General features: G+C 36.4%; 1 protein-coding gene across 1 annotated transcript; it reads left to right on the forward strand.

The window, feature by feature from the left end:
• Window positions 1–582: 582 nt before the first annotated feature.
• Window positions 583–14,829, forward strand: LOC104894038 (hypothetical protein). The gene is made up of 4 exons (XM_010680200.4): window positions 583–996; window positions 6,010–6,048; window positions 12,965–13,049; window positions 14,313–14,829. Exons 1-4 carry the CDS (start codon window positions 628–630, stop codon window positions 14,399–14,401), a joined length of 582 nt encoding a protein of 193 aa, XP_010678502.1. The 5' UTR covers window positions 583–627; the 3' UTR covers window positions 14,402–14,829.
• The last annotated feature ends 1,329 nt before the right edge of the window (window positions 14,830–16,158 follow it).

Raw genomic sequence — 16,158 nt, forward strand, 5'->3', positions numbered from 1 at the left:
TTCTAAAATACCGTATTTAGGGGATATGATTTTTTAATTCGTGCCTAAATTATCGGATTTAGGAGATATATTTTTTTGGCAGTTTTATGATGCATAAGTAATTACTAATTAATAGCAATCGATTCCTAAAATTTAGTTGATTTACATTCCATAACAGAGAACTTTCTTAAATAGCTTTCCAATTATATACCTAAAAAAAGTAATGCATAACAGAAATATTTAAAGACAAATACACGTGTCAAAAAATTGTAAAAGATATTACAAAGGATTGACACATCAGCAATTCAATTTGCTCTTGACACATAAGCAAATCCTTATTGCTTTATAGTATTATATAGATTCATAAAAAAGAACCATAATCCATATACCAACCCGAATATCGTTCGAGTCAACTACTAGATATAATACGTAAATAGAAGTGCTAATAGCTTTAATTTTGTTAGTTATAAAAAAGTTAAGAGGGAAGAGATCAGTTTAGCTCATAATCTAGCTACTAAAGCTAGAAAAAGCTAACTTCTTTTCTTTCCTTGTTTTGTTTCTTTTACCCATTGTCAAAAAAAAAAGAAGTGCTAAAATGAACTTTTTAGTACTCGATTAGATTCACATTTTTTTCTTATTGGGGGGAAAATGAGGCCAAAAAGGGGTGAAGAAAGAGCACACTCCTCTCCACCCAAAGGCAGAGTGAGCACCCCACCATCACCACAACGCTCACGCGCCTCCCGAAGTTCTCCTCCCTCAGCCTCTCTCTCCGACCTTTCCACCACCGAGTTCATCACTGAGTTCGAAGAACTCCGAGTCACATCCAATTCTGAGTACAACCCACGAAGCTTTCCTTACAGTGTGAAGCAACAATGTTGGGCAAAAGCTGAGAAAGTTAAAGGAAGGGACCCAGATCGTTGGAGGAGGGACCCACTTGGGAACATGGTCTTTCGTAAGCTTGTTGGCTGTCCTGGTTGCTTGTGCCATGATTATGACCATATTGTTCCTTATTCCAAGGTAACCCAAATAAACAATAACATAAAGACCTTATTTTGTTAGCAGTTTTTTGACTCTATTTTTGAATTTCAAAGTTTAATTCTTTTATGTTAGTTGAAATGTTGGTATTCATGGGATTCATAGTACTGGGTGTATGATAGAATTGGATTATTGTTGGTTGCTTTTTGATAATATTATACATGGTATGATAAGTTGATAACTAGTTGGAATTTAGGTAGATATGGGATTGGTGGAATTTTAATTGTATTGTGACCTCTGGTTAATTATTTCTGGGTTTATGTTATGAATAAGATTAGGTTGTGACATATATGCGTCTTAGATGATGGTAATGTTAATTCATTTTAGCGTAAAATTTGTAAAGAAATTCCCATGTTGATATCCATGGGAATGCTACTTTATCCCTGAAAATCATTTTTCTTTCTAAAATTTCATTACTATCTATTACCACTCGAGAAGCTCTATTGAGTGGTAAAAAAATAAATGCGTGTTGATTACTTGATTGTGTGGGTGAAGTTTCATTATATGGATTTATTAGTTTTTTTCTACAAAATTACATTAAGATTCATTGGGAAAGATTGAGAGGGAAATCTTGTAGATTAGAATGTCGTAACTTCGGCAACAAGGGTAACCAAGGGAAAGCTGAAAGGTTTATAACCGGGGAAGATCGTGAGGGAAACCTTGAAGAATGTCATAATTGGGACAAGATGGGCCCGAGGGCTTATGACTTATGAGTGCTACTCCAAGGGAAAGATGAATACATATTAGGGGAAACTCGAACCAAAACAATCCCCAAGGTAGTAATCAAAACCGTAATGGTGATAAGAATCGTGGGAACTAGAATAGGGGTAATGGCCAAGCAAATAGGACCCAAATGAGGGAAACAATAGTGGTGAAGGGAACCAGATTGACAACATTTAGGAAAGACTGTACTTCATGAGTGATCATGAAGTTGAAGCACCCACCAAAGTTGTTTACTTTTTTGTGTTGCTTTTCTTATCAACTCAATCCATGCTAGAGTTTATGGGATTAAGGGATTTCATTTTCTTTTATATATAATTGTTTTCTTACCAAATTGAGTTCAAGTCCCACTAAATGATAATTGTTCAGATAGGTATAACTTATGGAGAGGTTATCAATTGTGAAAGACTATATGGGGATGTATCAATTAGTGTAGGCTGTTCTGACTTTCCATCTGTACTAGGAATCCAATTTGGAGACCTAGATGTGATTCTTGGCATGGATTGACTAAAATAATACAAGGATAAGATTGATTGTAAAGGAACATGAAGTTTGCATAAGAGAGATTTTGGAGCTAGGACACATTTTAGAAAGATTAGCTCTAAGCCTTGAGTTGCCATTATTTCTACCTTGAGACTGAAAGGTTATGCACACAAAGGATTTCCATTTTATGTCTATTGTGACCAAAGAATACAGAAGGAAAGGAGACTTGAGGATGTTATAGTAGTGAACAAATATTAAGACATTTTCTAAAGAAATCTTAGGAATGCCTCCTTTTTCTTGCGGAAATGATTGAATTAAAAACTCAGCGGGAGGAATTGCTTGAGAAGGGGTACGTTCGTGCGTTAGACCAAGTATCTCACCATGGGATAGCACTTATGTTGTTTGTTAAAGAAGAAGGATGGTAGTCTATAATTTTGTGTAGATTAGAAGTACTTGAAAAACATGACTATTAAGCATAAGTACCCGCTTCTAAAGATAAATGATCTGTTTGATCAATGGAAGGGATATGGATCTTTTCTAATTTTGACTTAGTGGATACCATTGATGAAGGATTGCTCATCAAGACATACCCGCGTTAGATTCATACGGGCTACTAACTAATTTATAAGCTTTAATGTTTTAGTTTTAACTTTTTGCTATGTAAATGTATATCTAGTCAAATATTACATTACATAATATGTGAAGTAAAATAGATCTAGTGGGTGTGATTCAAAATGGTTGTTTAACAATACTTGTCGTGTTTTTGGTTAATTATTTACTTAAACCTCGTATTTTGTAATAATTATGACACATTATTAAATTGCTATAAACTTTGGACTACTTGCCTAAGATTTAGCGTGTCAACATAACTTTTGGCAACGAAGTATTAGAAAATTCTCGATATCTGCAAGAAGAAATAACAATATGAAGATGTAACTGTAAGAAACTGTAAATATAGCTGATATGCATGTATTGAATGATTAGAAAATTGAAAACAAGATCATGAAATTAATATTAGAAATTAGGGATGCTAACATTTTAGATGAAGAGATAAATTTCCAATGGCACTTTGTTCAACTATTCTTAGTCGGCTCTTTTATTGTTTAGCAATGCGTAGGGGTGCTAATTGAGCGAGTCAATCACAAGGTGAGGATTGCTCTTTGACTCCAAAAATTTTGCTCGTTTGCTCTCTAAGCTCGACAATTCCTTGCTCAGCTCGTGCTCGCTTGACATTATCGCTGCTCGACTCGGAGCTCGAGTGCTCAATTTGTGCTTCACCTATAAAACAACAGTACAACACTAACAAACATTTAACTAACAATTTTTTTTTCAAAAGACTAGCAATTATAGTGAAAGTTATCTAATTTTGATCAGTTAATATTGTCATTAGTATCCACAAAAAAAATATAAAACAACTACAATAGAAGAGAGTAAAAAAATTAACTGTGTAATAGAATACAATTTTGTTATCCTTATAAGTGGAGAACTTCTGAATTTGCATCGTTGAGATCCGCCAACTGGATAGCTACTAAAATCTGAAATCTAACATTATCCTTTTGAGTTTTGAATAAACATACTTGGCTTGGTCGTGGGGATGAGCACCGCAGCGATGCTTCTATTGAGTCTGAGATTTGAGATAGGTTTAATTGAAAGGGTTATCCTCTTAAACATGCGAAGAACGTCCGAGACGCCAACCTCATCACTTCAATCTCCATAAAAGACTGAGTTTTCTAAAATTTTCTGACAGCTGAGAGGGAATTCTGGTGTTTTGGGCTCTCTTTTTTTTTTTTTTTTTTAAATGATTCCTTTTTCTAGTGTCTATTGTCTGGTAGTGCCTAGTGGAGTAAACTCAGCAACTTGATTATAGCCTATTTAGGTCCTTCTAGAATACTAAGGTTTAATATATTTTTTGGTTCTTAAAACTTCCTGGTAAGCCTATTAGATGCAATCTAGAGTTTAAAGTCTCTTTTAAACAAGTTGCTTTAAGGAAGAAGCCTTTGCTTTTGTGAGGAACATAGTGTGCGCAGAAGGATAGCAAATACGGTTGTGGGCCTTGTGGCTAACTAATTGTGGTATCTTCTTGATCAAGTGGCATAACACTTATGCCATACCGGATGCACTGAGCAGAATTAGGTTGACAATGAACAACTGATCTAAGAGGTCAGTTACAAAACCTTTACATTTGTGATGAATTGATTGAGAGGCTGGTTTGGATCTGGCCGAATACAGTTAGGCTTTCAACTAGATCCAAGATCCAGCTTAAGAATTTTCTCCTTTGTGAAACTAATGATTGTGAGGTCGATTCAGATTTGGTTGTCCAGAATCAGGAGACATCTTTAGCCAAAGGAAAGCTTGAAACTGATCCATGAGATGACCATTTGTGATGCATGCTGATCATTACTCATTAGGCCGACATTATGGCAACATTTGGTAGGAAATCCTGTAGATGTGATGTAACTTGATCATTAGGTCAATCTGAATTAGGCTGGCCATGCATTGACTTGTTCTAAGAGCTTGTGAATTGTGATGCAAGTTGATCATGATGTCAATATGAGTCAGGCTGACATATTTAGCCAATGATCAACTTGTTCTAGGATCTGAGTCTTTTGCCCTTATGATGCAACTTGATTAATGAGGTCTATCTTGATCAGGCTAAAAGTTCCTTGATCCAAAATGAACTCCATTAGAGGGCTTTTGTGCTTGTGATGAAATTGGATGATTATGTCAACTTTTTATCTAGAGCTAGATTTAATGACTCGCCTCACGGTTCATGAGGTCGCTTCGAATGAGGTCGACATTTTTTTTGAATCATTTGCTTTATCTAAGAGTTGAGTTTTGATTATCTTTGCACTCGTGATGCAAGTTGTATGTGACTTGTGAGACCCTTTGCAATTAGGCTGAGCTAAATTAACAGACATCTTTAGCCAATCATAAACTTGATGTAAGAGCTGAGTTTGAGAACTTTATGCTTCTGATGTAATGTGATTGTCAGGATTATCAGGCTAATCTGAATTTGGCCGACGTGAATCCGACATCTTAAACCAATCAATAAATTGATCTGAGTATTGAGTTTGAGAAACTCTATGTTTCTAGTGAAACTTTATTGTGAGTTAGGCCGCCATCAGTAGTCAAAGATCGACTTGATCTACATCTACGAGCTGAGTTTGAGATTGAGATGCTCGTTAATCATTAGACCAATCTTTAGCCAATGAACTGATCTGTCGACATGCTCCAAACATGCCATGCGATAGGCCGAAGTGCTTCTGGAACGTCGAGGTGAGGAGACGATGAAGACTAGGATTATCTTATACTTGTCCAAATTCCAAATAGGTTTTTGCTAGTTATTATTATGTGGTATAACAGCAATGCATTTTCTGGGTCTTTTAAAATTTCACTTTCAAATTCTAATACGTTTTTAGTAATCTTCACTTCTTCAATAACGTGACACTCTATCTTAAGTGCTCTAGTGCTTCAAGCATACAAATAGATGTATGGTAGTGCTAGACGGAATCCAATGTTTTCACAATCAAAAGTTATCTGTGAGTTGACTAATCTGAGTTATGCTCGACTATGGAAGGAGGGACGTTATAGCTTCCAGTGTTAGCTTATCTTCTCTTCTTCCAACTATTTTCTTTCTTGTCTGAAGAATTAATCCTGCCATTTATTTGGGTGATACCTATCTTTAGTTGGTGTCTATCAGCAGTTGGTTTATTGTGAACCTTATCTGATAAAAGTTTTTTTTTCCTCTTTAATTATAGTTGATTCTTTTGTATCACATGCTCTTTCTTTCAGGGTGGAAAGAGTACGCTAGAGAACTGTCAAGTTTTACAGGTACAGCTCTATTCCTGGGTCTATGGAAGTTTACATTGTTTTTTTGTCGAATCTCGTGCATATATAAATATACATGAATTTTCCCTTCTTCTTCCTAACTTGTGTTGAACTCAGTCTGTGTATGTATTAGAAGATATCATCCTTTGTTTTTGCTCTTTTCTGTTATTGAATCCCTTTGTTTGGATCAGTGTCACATAACTTGCATCGCACCGGAACAGGGAATTGTCCGCAAACTGCTGCCTAAATTGCAATTCGTGCTAGCTCCGAAGATCCCTTTCCTTTTTTGAACTCCTCAACCTCCTTGACCTTGTGAAAAGCCCATATACTTCCAACTCGGACCCGACATTATACCCATGTTGCTACTAAACCTTCAAAAGGGCCACAAATCTATAACTTTTCACATAATTTCATAATTCTCCTCAATTTCTATTATTTGAGCACATATCCACTAGAACTAAAACAAATCACAACAAAATCCTCCTCAAAATGCGCCAAATCAAGTGTAAATTGTGGGATTAACAAATTCCCCACGCTTAGACTTAGCTCGTCCTCGAGTAAGCAAGAGGCAATGAACAAAAAGGTAACCCCACAAGGCCTATAACATGCAATCAAACAACAAATAACAACATCATCCACATCCAACATCATCCACATCCAACATCACCAAGTATCCACTCTAGCGCCTTTCTTATACTCCAAAATAACACTAACCTACACCCAACTCCACTACTCCTAAGCACACTTTCCTCATGCTTAACCAAAAATAGAGTCATGTGTGATCATGTTATGAAATATCTCAAAGAACATAAACACAACTACTATGTACACAAACCACCACGACAAAACCACAAATGTATATCCAATCAATCACAAGGGGTCAAGTTGACACCCTCATGCTTGAACCAATCAACCCCTACAATCAAATCTCCAACATCCTAAGTGAGACATAAATATCACACAACAACCATTGAGTTTAGTCCTACCCAAACACTCCTATACTCCTCCATCCTTATGTGAACCACGTCTGCAAATGAGATGAGTAACTTTTCTCTCTTTTCTTTTATCTCTTATTTTGCTTAGGAGCCCTTTCGAGTTTTCATCCTAGCCACTCTTTTTTTTTTTACTCACTTTCTTGCTTGAATTAGCCACTTTTTTTTTGCCTAAGTTACCATTACCTAAGCCGCCTTTTCGGGTTTTCAGCTTAGCGGGTTTATATTTTCTCTTTTGTTTTTCTTTTTTTTGTTTTTCTTTTGTAAGTGAAAATCTAGGTTTTTAAGCCGCGCCTCTCTCTCCTCCCTCACTCTATTCTCTCGACCCTCTCTCTCTTCCCTCTCAAACAAAACTTCCCTTCACCTCATCCAACACCATAACTACATGCATCACCACCACCCACTACGCTTTTCAACCACCTCTACTACATACTTTTACCGCAACCCTCTCATAACCCTAATTTTCACCCAAATTCCCACACAATCAATCCACTAACAAAAACTCTAGAAATTGGGGCTTTTTGCATTGAAGTTTTTTTGGTGCAACTGGAAAGTGCAACACACCACATTAGGTATTAGTTTGGTATATTTGGCGTTGAAGTGCATCACTTGATCCCCTTTGAAGTTAAAAGTATTAATTTCTCATTCCTACCTTCCTTTGATATAGCTTACATGCATTGTTCTAACTTTATCTTTAGGATTGTTGAAATTATTGTCGGTTCATATATATGATTAGAATTCTATTATGGTTGGTAATTGTTGGTGATTGTTGGCTATTATTGGTGATTTTGGTTGGAAAATTGCATTGTAGTTGTAATTTTGTGTTTTATTGCGAATTTGTTGTGGTTGGAGTGTGGTGTGGAGTACCTGAGGCTTGTGTTTGTTGAATTAGAAGGTGTTATACTTGTGAACCATACCACCAAAATCCAAACGTACAAGGGAGTGTAGCACTTCTCAAGCGACCCCTAGGGTCGATACGATGGGACTACGTAACCTAACTACCGAGCACCATGGGCGTTAGGCGCGTCTAATGCAGCGTAACCATCATATCGAGGTTACTAAGTTCGTTGATTATCCAACACTAGAGACGTTGGGATTAGCTGAACCACTCACGCAATTACTCCAAAAAATTGGATTTAAAGGTTTTGTGAGTAAATGGGAGCCCACCTAGCGTTTCAACTTAGAATTCCTATCTACTCCGGAAAACAACGAGGGTGAAGATCGTGGAATTGAGGTTTACTTTAGTGACAAACCTTATATCCTAACCATGCAACAAGTGAAAACCATATTTGGTTGGAGGTACGTGAATGCAATGAACTTTCACCACACCAATGATTACAATGAGGATAGTTTTTGGCACGCAATCACTCACTTGCGTAAGACCCCCAGCGACAAGCTCCTTCTCGCGCCACCCCCCCTCTTTGTTATGTGCACAAATGATTGTCTATGACCGTGTTTGGGCAAGGGGAACCCATTAACCTCCCTAGCCTAGAGTTGAATGTTTTATGGGTTATGACACCAGCAAGCCTGATCTAGTTGCGATATGGTTAACTGGAAGCCTAGAGCTCTTTGAGCTACACAAAGGGAAAATCAGTGTGGATGACATGATTGCCTTGATTGTTGAGCACTTTGGCGGGAGGCTAAATGATCACGTTCTTGTGTTGACAGATGATTCCTACTTGTATGACTTGTGAAAATGGTTAACGCCAAGGTGATATCATTTGCAGGGGTTAAGGGTTGTTTTGTGTGATACTATGGGGTAGACATATCACTTTCATGGCCCTACCTCAACTTGCTTGAATAGCTATTCCTCCCAATGCCATAACACAACATTTTTTCTCTTGTTCCCTAGCAGCGGTGGTGCGTGTTGAGTTTCAATAGTTACAATGTTCACAAACTCGGGAGTAGAGGAGGCCACTTAGTGGATGATGAGTTTGATGAGGATGAGGCCCATATTCTGGAGCCCGTACATGAAGACAGAGGTGTTGGTGGCTAGAGATGGCAATGGATCTTGGACCCATCCCACATCCGTGGATCTAGATCCGTTTTAAAGGATCTGGATCTTAGCATTTTGGACCCTGCGAATCTGGGTCGGATCCGGATCCCACACAAAAAATACGGATCTGGATCTTATGGAGAGGATCCAAATCCGACCCGTAGACCCGTTTTTTATTGTTTGAATATTTTAATTTTTAATTAGTAACTTAAGGCCACTGTTTATCTCATTCTCATATAAGATTGAATATTTTAAATGTTGGGATGTTGTTATATTGTAGATTGGTGAATGTTATAATAATTATATCATTTAGTGATAAAATATTGGCAATTGTTTGTACAACTTTTTGGGAAAACAGTCAGATCCAGATCCTAGAATCGTGGATCTAGTGGATCTGGATCTAGGTATTGCCTTTTGAGATCCGTAGGATCCGGTCCGGATCTGGGTCCAAGCTCAAAAAAGGATCCGGATCTGGTACCACCAAGAACCGGTCCAGATCCGGCCCGCTGCCATCCCTATTGGTGGCCATGATGGCAAAGTTAGGTCTTCTTGATGGCCAAGTTAGGTCTTCTCACACACATGTCCTTTCGCCCTCTTTTGCATCATATGAAGAGCGGTGATTGAGTTTGCATTAAGGCAGGATGATTTCTTGTTGCGCTTAGACGGGACCGAGGACCAACTTGACAATCTCCACTGCATGATGTCTTCACTTAACACCTTCCATCTACACACCTATCTAAATACATATATAGATCCAAAGATGGAGATTTCACAGTGGCGATAGCAGCGTATGAAGGAGCGTGCATCCAGGACTCGTGATCCTAACGGGCCTTCTGGATCCTAGTTGGTGAATTCTTCCCCTTTCCTTCTTCATTCTGTCTTTTTTATATTGAGGACAATGCTTTTTTTAAGCACGGGGAGGGGATGTCTCATCTACCTTGCATGTATGCTTGTTTATACTCTTTTCTTTCAAAAAAAAAAAAGGAGTGGCTAGGAGCCTAGGATGATAATCTGAAAGAGCTCCTAGGCAAAATGAAAGATTTTTTTTTAAAAAAAGAGAAAAGTTACTCTTCTCATTTGCCGGCGTGGTTGACATAAGGATGGAGGAGTATAGGCTAGGGAGGTTAGTGGGTTCCCCTTGCCCAAGTACGGCCATAGACAATAATCTGTGCACATAACGAAGAGGGGGAAGCACAAGAAGGAGCTCTTGTCACTGGGGTTCTTAAGCAACTGAGTGATTCTGTGCCAAAAACTATCCTTATTGTAATCATTGGTGCGGTGAAAGTTCACTCCATTCAAGTGTCTCCAACCAAATATGGTTTTCAATTGTTGCATGGTCAGGCTATAAGGTTTGTCATTAAAGTGGAACTTAATCCCAAGATTTTCACCCTCGGTCTTTTTCAGAGTAGATATGAATTCTACAGTAAAACACTGGCGCCCATTTACTCACAAAACCTTTTAAGTCCAATTTTTTTGAAGTAATTGGGTGACTGGTTCACCTAGGGAAGAAAAACTCGGCCGTTCCGTTCTAGAACGGGCGCTTTGTAACGGGTTTGAGAGTTGTCGTTCCGAGAAAACCCGTTCTAGAACGGTGGAAGGAAATTCACACCAAACTCGGCCGTTCTGCCGTTATGTAACGGATTTGCGGCGTTCTAGAACGGTTTTTTGGCCGCTTTGTATTAAAAAGCGAGGCAAAGAAGGTAAAAGGAGAACAAAAGCATAAATCGGACTAAAATTTCTTGAATTAAATCTTACCAGGCTTCTTCATGCTCTAATTCGACACAAAACCCTCAAGTAATTTCATTTAATTACTTCAAATTGCAGTCTAAAATGGAAACCCTAATTTTAAAGAAACCCTAATTTTTAAAGAAACCCTAATATGCGTATGGGAGGAAAATGATGGCCCTTGCTTCACCGGTCATGACAGAAAATGCCGGCGATATACCTTTAGATGCTTCTGGCATCGTAGCCGCCGGTGGATGCTGGCCGTTGTTGAAGTAGGTTACTTCTCTTTTATGGATATGAGGATTCTTCTTCTTTTCTCTATCTTCTTTTTTCTTCTCTTTTTCATTTTATTTTGTGACTGCTAGTCACGTGAGAACTGAGATAAAATATCTCGCTTGTTCTCCACTTCTCTGTCTTCTTTTCTTCCTTTTTTTTTTATTTTTATTCCCTTTTTCTTTTTTGTCCCCTATTTTTATTCTTTTTCTTTTTATTCCCACACTTAGTCACACCTTTACTATTGCACCAAAAAAAAAAAGAGTAATTTCCATCAAAAGTACCCCAAATGTTGTATTGATAACAAAACAAAGTTAAAATGCTGCCTATGTGAATTTTTTTACAAAATTCACGCCGCGACGACCGCGAAACGTTCTATTTGGCCGTTACGGGGCGTTCCCGCGAAAACGCGACCGTTATCGAGAACGCGACCGCGACCGCGTTTTTTTTCCCTGGGTTCACCTAATCCTAATGTCTCATGTGCTGAATAATCAACGAACTTAGTAACCTTGATATGACGGTTAGGCTGCATTAGACATGCCCACGGTGCTTGGCAGTAAGGTTACGTAGTCCCATCGTATCTACCCTAGGGGTCGCTTGAGAAGTGCTACCTTCCCCAGTTGAACTGTTTTGGTACGTTTGGATTTTGGTGGCATGGTTCACAAGTGTAACGCCTTCTAATTCAACAAACACAAGCCTCATAGGTACTCCACACTCAAACTACAACAAAACATAAAATTACTAAACCATAATGCGATTTTCCTACCAATAATAGCCAACAATTACCAACCACACTAAAATTCCAATCATATATATGCACCAATAATAATTTCAATAATCCTAAAAATGAAGCTAGAACAATATATTCAAGCTATATCAGAAGAAGGTAGGAATGTGAAGTTTATACATCTGACTTCAAAGGGGATCAAGTGATGCACTTCAACACCAAATACGCTAAACTAGTACCCAATTTGGTTTGTCGCACTTTTCAATTTCACCAAACAAACTTCAATGCAAAAAGCCCTGATTTCTAGGGTTTTTGTTGGTTATAAGGTTACTAACCATTCTTAAATAATTAGATGTAAGCTATTGATCCTTAAAATCATAGGTATAATCGGAAAAAAAAGGTATTTATATTTAGTGGTGTCAAATTGTATTATATTGCTATAAAATGCAAATAAAACACGAAATGTTTAGGTTAAATAATATTATAAAGCTATAAAATTGCATTCAGAATAATATAAACAAAATAAAAGATATTCAAAGGTTAAAACTGAGTTAATATAAAATATGTCAAATCTCTATGATAACCCATACTATAAGGTTATTATTCATTGTTAAACAACTTGATAATATTTTTATTAGTCCTTAAAAGTTATAGTTGGATTAAGATAAAAATATATAAATATCTAACTTTGATAACGATTTCGCACACAGGGCGTGCATATAAGGCTAGTAGTTGTAGTAGTAGCACAGAGGTGCCTACGGTGATTTGTACCAGTTGTGGATGTGCATTATAAGAAGACCAAAAATGAAAACATTTTTTTGTTTGACAAGGAGAACAAACTTAGACTAGCACCCTCATCTGGAAGAAGGGGGGAGGGTGCTAGTCTAAGTTTGTTCTCCTTAATCCTTATCAAAAAAAAAAAAAAGGAAACATTTGACCTTAAGTAAATTGATGGCAATAGGTTCATTTTGGCAGCTTCATAAATGTTTCTTTGTGTCATGTGGTTTCTTTTGATCAAAGAAGTATTGTTGTTGTGGGACTGGTGGCTAAAATTATATACATTTCGTCATTTATGCACTTACTTTCCTTTACATTTTTTTCTCCAATTCCATGTTTTGAAATTTGGAAACGAGTTTATCAGAATCTTTGTTCTTCAGAGTCTTCTCACTATCTCTAACCTCACTGGTCTTGTAAACATTGTATCAGGCTACTGTTAATCGTTCAAAAGGGAATCGAACTGACATATCCAGGGCAGATCTCATACAAAGAAGTTCATATTGCCGAGTCTCAGGTGTGTTGCTTGTCTGTTAATCGACATAATTTAATCTGGTTATCTGCAGAGATTACATTGTATGATCTTAGGTGCTGCACTAGGCTGCACAATAGGTAGAGTTTCCCGTGTCCGACACATATTGGAGACAGACACATGTCTGACACACCAAAATATGTCTGCTTGGACACGCCAAATGAGTGTTCTTGATGTTCTATTGATGCTTATAGGAAAGTTGTAGTCACATTTGAGAAACTTGATGGCATTTTTTTTGTTTACAACTAGAATCTTTAGCACTGTACAGAAAATCTTGGTAAAAGGGTGAAAAAATGAACAAGAACAGGAAAGAAAGTCACAAGGCCATATATTGTTGCCTTTGGCGAGAGACGTGAGTTTGATTAATGCTAAGTTTTGCCCTCTGGGACATTCCTTTTAAAAATAAAAATTACCTTTAAAAACAAAGAATTTCATCCATATGATGAATAAGTGCTTCGATTTCATGTTTGCACTATTAATATACTAACTTTGACCACATATTATACTAGTATATTTGAAACAAATGTGTGATTTTGTTGGATTGGAATGTATATTCTCATTATATCAACTTTATTTTTATGTAATTTTTATTAATGGATAATAAAAGTTATTAATAGTTAGAGTTATTATGTCAAAGTGTTTCATACATCTAAAACAAAGTAATACTAGGAAAATAATGGATCATCATCATCGCTTAAACATACTTTTACAACTATGTTACTATATTCACTTATATTAATGTTGTGTTGTTTGGGACTGAATTGAACTGCATTTGTCTGAACTAAACTAAATAAACTTAATTTGTCTGATTTAAACTGAAGTGAATGAAAACTTTGAGAGGAAACTAACTGAATTGAACTGAATTTTCATTAATTCAGTCCAAAAGAATAGAAGCCTAAATTTTCATATAGACTAGCGATACAATAGAGATAAGGAAATTAATGGGAAATATAAGTGCTCCCTCTTTTCTTTTAAGCAATTCAATAAAAAATATTTTTTTGTGTTTGTGATGGTGTCAATTGTCTGTGCTGCTCCTGTACGGGCTAGGTGCTAACTACTACTTTGAAAGTACTGAACTATAAATCTTAATGAGATGCCAACTCGTTTTCTTCATTTTCAGTACTTCTGGTGACTTCTGTCTCACTCCTTGTTATGCTCGAGTTTTCTTGGGTTTCAGTCCGTTGAATCAAAGTATAAGTAGATAACTGAAAGCTCATGAACTGCTCATGTTCTGAAACAAATTTGCAGGTCGTGATATGGACCTGTTTGAACTGTCGGCATATGGTAATGTCCGTCGAGGAGAAGATTCAAGTTCAGGTGGATGCAAGATTCAGTAATAACGTTTATGGTGCCTGTAACTCTCCTGTGATTCCATCTCGTATTAGTTCCACTCTAATCCTCATTTGCTTGTGCTTATTTCCTCATCTAAAACGAAGTACATGTGCTGAAAACCAACAGCAAGGCACCAACAAAAGAGTTTCATACTTCATACATGCATCAAATATCAGGGACTAAGAGGTGCAACAAAAGATGCAGGGTAAAATGAAATAGAACTATCTGGGGAAGAAGCGAAGCGAAAACCACTATTTCAAACAATCAAAGAATCAAATCATGGCAAAGTCCAGCTATCTATGGTTTGGGAACTTAATTAAGCAATCTCTATATTGTAAATAGTTGAAAAATCTCACTTGCGCTTTTTATTTATGTTGTATTGACGTATTCTCACTATCAACTTATATGCTATTCTATTGTCTGTTTTTAGGTATATTTTTCGAGTGACGGTTGATTCAAGATATGCCTTCCTACAAATAAAACTTGTACTCTAGTACAAAATGATTTAGTAAGACATAGTTTCGTTCTAATAAGTATCAATCTCTTAGGTTCTTGTCGAATTTAAGACTTAACCAAATCCTAATCCTAGCACTTAGAAAAATCTAATAACTAACAATTAAGGTTCGTCAAAAAAAGACGCACTAATCAATATTGCGAAATGCGCAAGGAAGTTTCTTAATCATTAAAGAGTGCATTTTGTACACTAATGTGGTTTTTACTTTTGAGTATCCACTTCACTACTTGAACTTTATCTCTTCTATTTTATTTTTACTTTACAAAAAAAGAAAAAATAAATCTACTACTAGTCTTTGACCTATCACCTATGTAGTAGTTTCTCTATTCTAAGAATTTGTTAAACTGAGTTGACTTGTGGTTGACTTGTGGTTGACTTGTGGCATTTTTAATGAGGATAGATGGACTTATGGTCAAACCAATTATTATTTAACTAATTCTCTTTCTGTGCTCAAATGGAAAATTAATTTCAACAATCCTAATTATTGCTATATACTCAAAATTATTTTTTGGTTGTATTTTATCTTATAGTCTAACTCTTTTTGTTAACTTGTTTAATGGGTTAAAATTTAAAAGTGTGGCATAGTATTTTTGCAGGTGATTTTATTTGTGCTATTTATTTATTTTCTTTTTCATATCGTCCATCGCTCTATTTTGACTCTTAATATCTTTAATTATACATAATTAAAAATTTGATATTTAGAAATTACATATTTAGGCGAAAAAAATGCAGAGAAAAAGGTTGGAGTATAGAGCCCAACCAAAACCCTTTGTGATCTCACTTGACAATATTTTTCCTTATAGATAAGAATAGATAACCAAACAAGTTAAAATGGTGAATAATAATAATTTATTGAAGCATAGCAAGTAAAAAAATACGAAAAAAGTATATATTTTTGTAAGAGCTTTTTATGGATGAAGAAGTTTTTGAAACCTTATTATCTAATTGTGTCCTTTTCCATCAATAATTCACTTGGTGGAGCATTTATAAGCAATTCCTTAAGCCATCAACGTGCTAATGCTATCATTACTTGGGATATATGAAAGTTTTTAATTGTCTAAGTACTTGTCATTTGCCAAGCTTCACTCTATTACCATCAATAATTCACTGGGTGGATATGTCGTCATTTCTCCACCACAAGTTTTTGACTTTCTGGGATCTCTTTTCTCACACGGTATCGTTCTTATATTTTCTTTTTCTGTTCCCTTTTCGAGGAAAAGGAAGACATGTCCAATATGTTGCAAACTA

This window comes from Beta vulgaris, chromosome 5, assembly GCF_026745355.1.
Source record: "Beta vulgaris subsp. vulgaris cultivar EL10 chromosome 5, EL10.2, whole genome shotgun sequence".
Taxonomy (NCBI): Eukaryota; Viridiplantae; Streptophyta; class Magnoliopsida; order Caryophyllales; family Amaranthaceae; genus Beta; species Beta vulgaris.

Excerpts from the sequence above, each read along its gene's own strand:
- LOC104894038 (XM_010680200.4), top strand. The coding sequence starts at position 628 with ATGAGGCCAAAAAGGGGTGAAGAAAGAGCACACTCCTCTCCACCCAAA. Across the intron at positions 997-6,009 it reads ATATTGTTCCTTATTCCAAG|GGTGGAAAGAGTACGCTAGA; the intron begins GTAACCCAAATA and ends TCTTTCTTTCAG. Across the intron at positions 13,050-14,312 it reads TTCATATTGCCGAGTCTCAG|GTCGTGATATGGACCTGTTT; the intron begins GTGTGTTGCTTG and ends ACAAATTTGCAG.